Consider the following 12,237-nt stretch of genomic DNA (forward strand, 5'->3'; position numbering starts at 1 on the left):
CTTTTAGGGCGTGTTTGGATTGTGGTAGTGCACTGCATTGTCTGGAATTCTTATTATCGTTACGTTTGAAGGAGAGTTTGGATAGTTATAGTTTTAAGAGGTATTTTGATGGATAATTACAACAGCCTTTTGGAGGTATTTCAGCTGGATGTCGGAAATCCACTAGTTTGCGAGAGGAGGTGGTTCTGGTATAAGGCCGTCTTCATCTATTGTAGGTCGATGATGGTGATGGACCACCAGCTCCACAAGTACTCTTCATCTTCCAAGGCCATGAAAGAGACTCCGAGCTTAGATCTTTGAGAGAGAAACCCCGTCTCTTGTTGCGCGTGAGCTGAGAAATTTCATCTGGTGCTTCATCCTCGTCTAGATATAGGCCTGAAATTTCATCCACTGCTTCATCCTCACCTAGATATAGGCCTTACACTCTAGAACGTTGTATTACAGCACCTGCGCAAGTATTAGGAGCGTGTTAGATGTTGTTTCCCTACTTTCGTGTTGAAATGGACCCCAAGAGCCGCTTGCCAGGGATCGACTCCTGGCATGCTAGTGCAGCACACGGACTGATTCCGACACGCTACTGATATGTAGGTGTATAGCACCATAACTTATATGTGGTATTTGTGGCTGAACACCACCTCAATCCAAACAGAACATTAGCCACAAACAGAATATAGGTGTTTTCCCACTCTCAGCAGTTACTATCCAAGCCCTGGTTTGGTTGGTCCAAATTCCAGGGTATTAGGAGACAACTACTATTTCAATTGCTGAAATCATTGCAATATTTCAATTCAAGCCAATGCACTGCGTCCATCCAGGGCAGTGGGATTAGAAGGGATTAGGTGGGATGGAATTGCATCTGGTCCTGTGCCAATTCCACTCCATGTTTGGGAAGAATGGAAAAGCTTGGAATTAGATTAGATGGAATTGCATTGGGTCCCATGCCAATTTCACTCAATGTTAGCAAGTTGTGTAGTTCCCACCATGATGTGTGGGCTATATCCACACCGTCCACCCATTTTTCGAGATTATTTTAGAGCATGGGCCAAAAAATCAGGTAAATCTAAAGCTCAAGTGGACCCCACCATAGAAAGCAACAGGGATTGAATACTTACCATTGAAAACTTCTTTGGGGCCACATAAGTTTTGGATCTGCCTCATTTTTAGGCCCATGCCATAAAATGAGGTTACGAAACAAATGAATGGTTTAGATATAACACGTGTGGTGGGTATATCCATTCAATGTACCACCATATTACCAACAAAGCATGGAATTAATCTTATCCCCTGGCAACAGGAGACAATCCCTGCCATGCCATTGGTAATAATTATGTTTTTTGAATCCCATCCCACCTAATCCTTTCTAATCCCACCGCCCAAACACGCCCTTAGTTTTCTGGCGGATTTGGATTCACGGATGTGTAGATTTATGAAGTCTATAGATTTGGCAAATTCCCAATAAAAAACAAATAGGAGAGAATTGAAATCCATGAATTTCAAAAGCCCCTGATCCAAATACCCCACCACAAACAGCCTCCTAGTATAAGAATTAAACCTCTCTAGTCATCAGATGGGCCACACCACAGGAAACAATTTATAGCCATTAAAAATAGCAAAAACGAAGTGTGGCCCACTAGGTGGGTGGATGTTGCTGGTTTTTGCACAAGGTGATCCTCATGATAAGCCCAACCTATTGGACAGGTTACATATCACACAGACATGAAAGATTGAAATTCTAAAAAAAAAAAAAAAAAACAGTAGACATGCATATTCGGGAAATTTAGAAGATCATGAGCAACTACCATTACCTGCAACCGTTCATAGACTAGCTTTATAACAAAGCCTCCTCTCATGTCCTGTGTAACAGGTACTGTTTGAAAGGCGGGACACAGCCCTAAGATCACCTGACCCAAAAATAAGGCAGGTCCATTCATCAGGCAGGCATAACGAAGTGCATTGAATCAGATCATCACGTCTGGTTTAAACTACCATTGTTTGCTGGCAAACCAGACCGTTTGTCTGATTTTGCACCAGGTGATCTTCATGATTGAGCTCACCTTCGACAATGATTGGATGTCCTACTATTGGGAAACACAGGCTGTGAGGTAGGCTGTAAGTGAACCAATTATGCATTTTTCTCTGATCTACACCATACATTTTATTCAAATTCTGTTTTGCACTGATCTAGACCACACATGTTCAACCAATAGTTTCCCGGAGAAGACCAAAACATTTACACCCCCCTTGATCACATCACTTCCAAAACAGATGCACCCAAGGATTTTTTATTTATTTATGTTTGGTTAGGAACCAAAATATATCTCAGTAGGCACCCACCTTGATGCTGCTGGTGCAGATGATTAACGTGCTGGCCCTTGATAGAGATCCGATGGCACCTAGAGCAAAAAACAATAATAGAATCTGCAAAAACACTTCAAGATTAATTGAGAAGTGCCATGTATGAATTCCACAAGCAACAAACAAGATTAAGAGAACTGTACAACAAGTCAACAACAACAACAACAACAACCAACAACAATGCCTACAAAAAAACACAAAAACAAAAACAAATTTAAGCAGAAATGAATGAAGTCCAAGGCCAGGAGTTGCGAACAGTCCCAATGGAAAAATGCTCTTTGACAAAATGGTTGTGAACAGTATACTACCACAAGCCATATATATAACCTGTTTTAGCCACTGTTTCAGTTCAATACATGGCAAGTATGCCCTCCTTCCAACCCACTTCATGTCAATGACCTCAAATCAGAGGGGGGAAAGCAATAACCCTTGGCCGCTGCTGAAAAGGGCATATGTGCAGGAGAAATGCAAGTGTTGAAGCAAAGGCACCACTACTACTACCTAGAGGGCTTGATGGCGGCAACCTTAACAGGTTTGGTGCTAGGTTGAGGATCTTTTACAGATTTGGACACTCCATCAATGGCAATGTTCCCCACTCCCAATTCCATTGCCTCCCTCTCATCCGTCTCCTTTTTCTTCTTCTCTGCAGTAGTAGTCGCACCATCCACGGCAGCTTGGGTTTGATCCGGAGGTGAAGGTTCTAGAAGTTGAGTTCTGGCACTGTTTATCCATGGATGGTTGAGGCATTGGGCTGCTGATGGCCGCTTCTCTGGAACAAAATCCAGAATGGGGACCAGGAAGTCAGCCATCTCGGTCGCATCTTGCTCGCTGAAATCATACTTCTCCATGAGCACTTTGTTTAGTGGCCAGAAACGTAAACGGCGGATGTGTCTCAAATCCCCATATCTGTTGAAGAAGTCACGCGAATATCTGCCACCCAAGGCAATCTGAAAGAGAGAACATGTGATGATTGGACATTTGAATCAATCATAACAAGAGAGGTAAAATATGATGCTTGACCAGAGAATATCTACAATACACGTATCTTTTCATTTGGTATAAGTGAGGTTCCAAACATTGATACTATGGGCCCCACTGTCAGTGTACTAAAAGTCTCCCAGATTGTAAATATTCTTTGCATCACCTCTTTAAAATAAAGTGTTAGTGGCAAATACAAATTCCCTTACTTTCCGAGGCATCATCCCGAGAAGCTCCATCATCAGTGCCAAGTGGTCCTGGAAACACAACAAATAAAACAGTAGGCAACTAATGCTCAAAAACCCCTTAGGGTCTGTTTGAGATCAGGGATTTGCTCCAACGGATTTGTCAAATCCATGAATTTAGAAATTTGTTGATTGGCAGCCATCAGGGATTTAGCAAATCCATGGATTTGGCAAAGAAGTTGCTTGCCATATCCACAAAATGACAGTCTCCCAACAACAATTAAACTCTGCCTTGCAATAAACGCACCCCCAGTCCATGGTTTTGTAGCTTGATTACCAAACAACAGGCTTTAGGATTTGCAAAATCCAAATTCCAGACAAATCCATGGATTTGCCAAATCCATATTCCCATTTCCCTGAAACCAAACGGACCCTTGGAGAAGAATTACAAAAGAAACATGCAGCCAGATGAGTAATAAAAGAGATATGTTGAGAAATCAGGAATTGTATGATTCAAAAAAACTTAAAGAACTTTTCCAATCATACACCTAACATCTTCGGCGCCAACAATCAGTCTAGGATATATTTCCTGCCCATGATTTATAATAACTATGAGCAGATAATATTGAGAATTTGGACTCGTGATACAAGCTGTGAAGCCAAGGGACCAGCAAAAAGGATCAAATTTGTAATGGCATGTAACATCTGTCCAGAATTTCTCAAACTTGTGGTTTTGTTAGTGGGGAATAGAAAGAAGGCAACTTAACCAGAAGCAGTGTTTGAAGTATCGGTATCGCTACAAGTTTCGCTGGCCAGGGGTACGGAAACAATATCGATATCGCCGATAATATCGCTGATAACCGGAAATGCGGGGAAACATGTGAAAAACGGTAGAATTTTCAGCGAAACTTCAGGAGATGTTAAAATGTACATATTTGCATATTTAGAAATAAAAAAGATTGTAAAAAAATGCATACATAACAAGTTTCCATTTAATGAGGCCTTCAAAGCATGTGTTGTTGTAAGAAATCAGTCCAACCATCCCATCCGGCCTATTTAACCATCCAACCTTCCGTCCAAACATCCATCAATATTGCAAAATATCAACAACACATGATATTTCACCAACAAATCATCAACAATTGGAAATGAAACGGAAGATTGTGGTCCCAATATCACGCATGTTGTGATATCGATAATATCGAGATATTATTAATATTATCAATGACAAATTGAACACTACATACAACCATGTGCCCATGAAAAAAATATTGAAAAAAAATTCTAATAAACAAAATTCTGATGATATCAATACGTTGGCGATATTATTGAAATATCGTTGATACACTTATGATACAAGCATTACCTAAAATTTACATAGTAAAAAATATTGGCGATACATTGGTGATATTGATGCATTGGCAATACAAGTGACACCTAGAATTTACATAGTTGAAAATATTGACGATTACATTAGCGATATTGATACATTGGCGATACTTAGCGATACATTGCTAATACCTAGAATTTCTGATACTACCAGCGTTATCGGTATCGCTACCAGTGTTATTGGTATCGCTGAGCTGAAGATAAAGATATTATTGGAGATAATTCGAACACAGACCAAAAGTGCATGAAAGTATCTCCTATCTTTCCACTTTTAAGTATTACCAAGGTTTCGAACAGTGTTTTAAATAGTGAATAGAGTGTCGCATAGTGTTCACCCCCTCAAAGCATGAGGCATAAGCTACATAGCGTGTAGCGTTAAGTTACACACAACTTCTAGATTTTTTATCAAGGTGCTTGGTTGCACCAATGTCATGATATTCTATGCCAGATCAGACTGATTAATAATGAAATTTAGCAAAATTTCATGATATTTGGTGCAACAAAATGCAACCTAAAGTAATAGGAAAGGGCAATGATTAAGCATGAAGGTGAAGAAAGAGCAATTAAACTGATTTAATATTGTTATTTATATTATTTTACTAAAAGCATTACAAAGGTTAACTAATTTTCAGTGTTTTAAATAGCGGTAGCGTGATGCATAGCGCTCAACCCTCTATAGCGTGTAGCATAAATACGTAGCGTGTAGCGTAAGCTACACGAGACTTCTATTTTTTAATTTTAAAATAGGACAAATATAATAAATAGTGAAAAAAAAAAAAAAAAAGAGGAAAAAAATATAAAAATGCCTAAAAGATGATTCATTTTATCAATTATAAGCATGTTCAAAAAAGTTATTAGTTATCATTTATCAAAAGCCAATCCACATATATAAGCCAAATCAAATAATTATCACATCAACAACTTTCTAAGCAAACCACTTTAATTAATAATGTCTAATTGAAACCACAAGTCACAATTATGAAAAGAAATAAAAATCCCATAGGTTAAAAGTATCAAGTACAATACAAGTGTCACATTCCTCAACACTAGAAACAAAGAAAACGTGAAAAAATAATAAAAAACTAAAATAGTTTTAAAAAAAATACATTGTAGCTTATGCTACGGACGCTACGCGCTACGTAGCTGTAGCGTACGATGTACGCTATTTGGGACGCTACGTAGTGCTACGGCCACGCTACGCTATGGGCGCTATTTGAAACACTGCTAATTTTTATTGGAAAAGGAAAAATGTATCAAATCATTGAAAACATCGTGTGAGCTACATAGCGTGTAGCATAGTCTATGTAGTGTGTAGCGTATGCAAATTATGATGTAGTGTAAGCTACATGCAACTTAAGCTATTTTCATGAGCTATGTAGCGTTAAAGCTATGCTATGCTACGTAGCGTAAGCTACACGCTACATAGCGTAGCTATTTAAAACACTGGTTTTGAATAATGGTACTGGTCAGCATATCAGCCAAAAAAAAATTATTTGCCCAATTTTATATATATATATATATATATATCAGAAAATAGGGGAAAAAAATATAAAACACCAGAATCTATCTTTTTTTATCTTTTTAACATGCGTCTAATGGTGTCTTGGACCATTTTTTGATAAGAATGTTGGCTCCCGCTTGACCAGCGGAAGGTCGACCAAATATGCCCTAAACGACAGATCAAGAATGCTTTGATAGATTATAGGCCATTAGAAATACAACAAAAAGATATTGAAAAAAAAAAAAAATACAATTTCCCTTTTTTTTCTCAAAATAGTTCATTCCACTTCAATTCATTAAAAATCACTCAAATCCTGAGTTGTGATCCCCCTAAAATAAGTCTTGATCTACTCTAAAGACTAAAATGAGCTTTAAAACTTCCCCCACGGTTGAAATGAAGATACAACTAGAGAGAGAGAGAGAGAAGATTTGGAGAAGTGTTTTTTTAAATGGGCAATTTATGGCTGTGCCGGTTGATACTATAGGTGGATCAACTGATACAGCCATTTTTTATTCATCTGTATCGTAACAGAGTTTCAAAACCATGAGTATGGCGCTCATATACATTTGAGAATTTTACTGAATCTGGAGGTACTAACAGAAATTTTATCACCCCCACCCATGTTTAACTATGCCATAACATGCTTCTCAAATGTATCATGTTCTGCCAAATTCCAATAGTCAGGTTTTTCTTGCCATGATACAACATATATAGAAATATGCACTCCTCCCTGTAGCAACTTCTTGGTCGCCCCTAGAGAAGAAGAGGGGAGAAACAGAACTATTATAAGTTTCTAATTTGACAATTTCATCTTCTCACATGATATAGATCTCATATTCGTGGCATCCTGCCGACAACAGCATTCTTCATAGTTCCTCAGTGCTCAGTACCGGAAAAAATGCAGATAATCTGCCAACCCCAATCAGAGGAATAAGATATGAGCTGCCCCACTTTTTCCAACCATTTCTTGCATTTACATTTCCTTCCCAACAATTTCTCTTTTTCAACTTTCTCCTATTTTACCTATTTCTTTTTATTCATGAAGTGATTTGAAATATATAGTTACATTATTCTACAATTATACGAATTTTCTGATCCCAATAAATGATGGAAATGCATGATACATGCACCGAAACCTCTCCCAATCCACCTTTGTTGAGTATGGTTAATTCTAGGTCCCACCAATGTTCCAAGTATTGGTATCACTGCATGTATCGATGACCAAGAACACAGAGACATGTATCGGTATCACTGATGTTTGGAAAAATATCGTTAACTGGAATTTTTCAATGAAACTTCAACAGATGCTAAAAGACATGTTTACATATTAGCAATCAAAATATTGCAAAAAATAAATAAATATGCATAATAAGTTTCCATTTTATAGAGGCCTTTATAATGAAAATAAAACAACTATACAATATTGCATGCATCCACACATACATACATGATACATCCATCCACATGCACGAATGATAACGAAACAACATTATTATTTCTTTTAAATAAACAGATTTTAATTTATATTTCTTAATTTTTAAATCATTCAAAAATAATTTTTTTTGCACTCATTAATATCCATCCATAAACACATACAACTAAGAAATATTTAATAAAAACAACATAATTATTTTTTTCCAAATAAAACAAAATTTTCATTACATTTTCTTAATTTTTTTAAATAATTAAAAATTATTTTTTCAGAAAATGAAATTTATTTTGAAAATCAATAGATCAGCCACCTCTCATCAACATATCAAATTTCCACTCTTCAATTACCAATTTTATGGGAGAAAATGGAGGAAATTAAGACTTCCCCAATTTCCACTACCCAAATGTTGAAATTTCTAACTCAAATCCATGTCAATGCATGACAATCATACATAGACATGAATTTCTAGTGAAATCCATGCTCCACACCTTTTGAGTTTTAGTCTCAATTGCCAATTTCCACGACCTTTATGGGTTTAGTCTTATATCAGGAATCAGAATGATTAATCGACATAGCCCACCAAACTTGCTTTTGTAAATTGTAAACAATTGATTTTGAAATCATGTGCATTGTTTCATAAAACCAACGGTAATTTTTTTTTATTGAACAACCATGGTCGTGATCGTGAAAGATTTTTAAAAAAAAAATAAATTAATTAATTAATTAATTAAAAAAATAAAAAAAAATTGGTTGAACCTTAAGGCAGTATGTAAGAGGATATGTGAATAATAGGATGAGACAGGGTAGTTGACTGCATCCATGTACGGTGTACATGTGGAAACGTCTGAGTTTGATTGGACATCCTTAGACGGTTGAGTTAGTCAAAGACCCTACATCGTTAGGCAAGTACATTGAGGGTGTTACTTGTTGATGAAGTAACCTACAAGGATTGCCTTAGAGAGATCCCTCTATGGCATTGGCAGGCAAAGCTAAGTTGTGATAGGCTACAAGTTTTTAAATATGGGCGAGTAGTTTAGGAAGCCCCACAGAGTCCCATGCCCTAGAAAAGCTTTCTTAGCACAGAGAGTAGAAACTCAATACATGCTAGTTGCAGAGATCATGGAAAGGAGGAAAAGCATCACGCCAATCGTCTTCCAATCATCTTCAAAACATGGTTTTACGTGTGTTAAACTATGCATGCCTCGAAGTAGATCCAGTTTTACCTTGTTTTGCTTCCGCCATGCGTAAACTCTTTCAGTTTATTGATACTTGAATTGTGTATAGTGTTGCCTCAGAAATGTTTAATGATCTAAGTCGTCATTAGAAACTCTTCAATTGATTTGTGCTCCAATCAAGTCAAACTCTATTTGGTGAGGCTCAGCCAACATTAAATGCCTGGGTTTTTCTTTAAATTTACAATGACGGATTCTATTAAGGAAACCACAATGGAAACAAGAAAAACAATAGCCAAAGCAAGAGGTGAGTCAGGTGACCCTCTCATCACTTCCTTAGTGAGCAAAGACTCCAACTAGAAAATGTAAAACAAAGAATACAAAAGACCCAAGAACCTAAGAAACCAGATAACTTTGGCTACCAAAATCCCCAATAAATGCCCCAAAAGATCTGCAATAGAGCAAACACAGAATTTCGTTCTCACAAGCACCCAACTGGTGCTCCTGTATATAATTCTTCTTTTTAAAGATTTGCCTGATGCAAATTTTTGTCAAAAATCCTCCTACACCTTTCCTTCCACAGGTTCCGAAGGACCCCAAAGAACAAGAGATTCCAAATAGTGTTCTTGAAACCTCTAAATGGGCCACATCACCACTCTAACAATAGCTCCCCAATGGATACATTGAAGGTCCAAGACAAACAAAACCATGACAGAAAGAAGACCCAAATTTCTCTCTCTCACCACCATGTAATAGAATCCTAACGCATAGTTTATAAAAAGTAGGTGCTTTTTCCCTTGACTAGTCCAAGTCAAACTTGATATCAAGGTATGACTTCATAGAAACATCTTAATATTCAAACACTTACCAAAACTAAGATTTCTTCTCATCTTATAGTTTTTTTTTTTTTTCCTAATGGAAAACAAAACTTTATTGAAGCAAAGGAGGAGAACTAAACTAAGCACTAGGAATCCTAAACATAAAGCATAGCCTATATCGTTAAATGATGCATGTAACCTTGAAGAGATATCCCAAATTTCATAAAAATGAATGCTAGGCTCCACAGCTCCAAATCTGGAACTGAGGCTTGCCCAGTGAAAACCTTAGGACCACCTTCTACAATGATCCCACTGAAGAAGACAAAAAAATTTAATCCCTCTCAAAGCCCCAAGGTATCCATCATAACCAAGTGACGATACCAATAAGCCCCAAGAAGCATCTATACAGAAACTCCCACATTTGATGATATTTGAGGGTCCTGGTTCCCCAACAAAGAACCATTGAAGTTAAGCTTCCAGAGACCATTGAGATGAGGGAACCAACAAAGAGCCTTAATATCTCGAGAAGGCAGCCACCCGAACTCCAAGAAACTCCTTATGACTAGCGAAGATATGATGATATAAACTTGATGCAATGAATAATTACATGAAGTGGGCCTTCAAGACACTAAAAGTCCTCTTGTTCCTTTCCTTCATCACCCCAAAGCACTTGCATACCCCCCTTGCTTCCACAAGATCCTCTAGATTTGAACAGGTCTCCCACCCAACTAACAAAAACATCAATGATATATTCTGCAAAAACCCACCAGTAACTGGGGCTATAAAAAGGATCTATGTGAGTGTAATAGAGCAGTTTTGCACCTGCAATTTACCATGTTATTTCTTGTATTTGAACTCAAATCATGTATCATAGGACAACGATAATGATTAGCTTGTATTAGTTCTCATATTGCAATATACCCAATATGGGTATTGAGTGTAATATGAGTCAGACATCTGGTCTCTCTAGCAATGTAGCTGTTTTTCATCCATTCTTAACCATCTATCTCTCTTCAATCTCTCTCTAATGTAGCTGCTTTTCATCCATTCTTAACAATAATGATTAGCTTATATTAGTTCTCATATTGCAATATACCCAATATTCTGATGCTTAAAAGCTCTGAAACATTCTTTAGCATCTGATCCTTCATAGCTCTAGTTCTGTTCATAGACACTCATCATTATGGCCCATCTATCTCTGCTCAATAATGATCAAGGAAGATAGTTTCTGGCGAAAACTCATTTATCAAGTTCTTTGGCCATTTTTCTAGGATTTTCCAATTTCGAAATGTAAGTCTTCAAGAAATACCTGTTCCCTAAAACCAGGACAGTTTTTTTTTTTCCTTAATCTCAACTGATGAATCTGGTGGATTTTAGTTCCTGGCTCTGAAGTGTGTGACTTTTGGCAGAGTGCTGCTTGACACGACTGATTTTACAATGTCACTCTTAAAACATCAACTATCCCCAGTGAAACATAATGTTGAGTTCCCGATGTAGTTCTTGAGCCTCGACTAGAGATATTGAACATGCTATTAAATAGAATAAGGAGAAATAATAGAGATTGGTACCGAGTGCAACAATAGATGCTTTTGTAATTGTTATTGACTTCCAAACAAAGTCTTTAGGAAGGCCAAGTTGGATGCAACTGCATAGGCTTTGGTTTTTAAGCAATTTTCAGGAGTTTATTTTGCTTCTTTTGATTCTTTTGGCTTTCCTTTTTGAATTCTCAACTTCTTGGCTTTTTTTTTAAAAATTGTGTTGCATTTCGAAAAACAAAAAAGAAAAGAAGAAAGATGTTGATTGGAGCAGCAGATATTGCAAATCCTGTTATTGAACATATATGTTAAATAGAGTATTGGAGAAGGTGAATCATATCATTAAAAATGGTTGTTAATTGGAGTGTCAACAATGGAAAATCATATAATTAAAATCTGATGTTGGTTGGAATGATGGAAATATTGAGTCCCATTATTATTGCGAACCTCCAAAAAGTCTCTAGTTACAATTGATATTGCGATAACTCTAAAACTAACTTCTACTGCTTTAGCTGCTCTTGTTTTGTTATCTCAGCTCCTGACCGTAACTAGTTGTCCAACCAAACATCAAAAAATAACAACCCACACCTCCAAACATCAAAAAATAACAACCTACACCTCAATGTTACTGGGACTTCAAAACAACTGGAACTTCAGTCCTTGCTATTGTATATATGTGTTTCTTTCTTTAATAATAACCATTACCAGTAAAGCACGCACCCACGCACCAACACCCACACGTTAGCAATAAAAAAGGGAGAACCTCAGACGTACTATTGGGCTACATGGTAGGCCTATGTAAACTGCCAACCTAAACTGATTGAGATTGCTAAGTAAAAGAAGAGCTCATCCAGGAGATTGCTATGCCGATT

General features: G+C 37.2%; 1 protein-coding gene across 2 annotated transcripts in view; it reads right to left on the bottom strand.

Annotated features, from left to right (window-relative positions):
* Nucleotides 1-2,419: 2,419 nt before the first annotated feature.
* Nucleotides 2,420-12,237, bottom strand: part of LOC131223562 (uncharacterized) — a 40,984-nt gene continuing 31,166 nt past the window's right edge. The window contains exons 3-4 of one of the 2 annotated variants that reach the window (XM_058219001.1): nucleotides 3,543-3,590; nucleotides 2,420-3,302 (exon numbers count right to left, since the gene is read on the bottom strand). In XM_058219001.1, coding sequence (XP_058074984.1) covers nucleotides 2,853-3,302; nucleotides 3,543-3,590 — 498 coding nt within the window. In that variant the 3' untranslated portion in view covers nucleotides 2,420-2,852. The remainder of the gene's footprint in view (nucleotides 3,303-3,542; nucleotides 3,591-12,237) is intronic. The other variant, XM_058219002.1, reaches the window with a different exon arrangement.

Source organism: Magnolia sinica, chromosome 13 (genome assembly GCF_029962835.1).
Source record: "Magnolia sinica isolate HGM2019 chromosome 13, MsV1, whole genome shotgun sequence".
Lineage (NCBI taxonomy): Eukaryota > Viridiplantae > Streptophyta > Magnoliopsida > Magnoliales > Magnoliaceae > Magnolia > Magnolia sinica.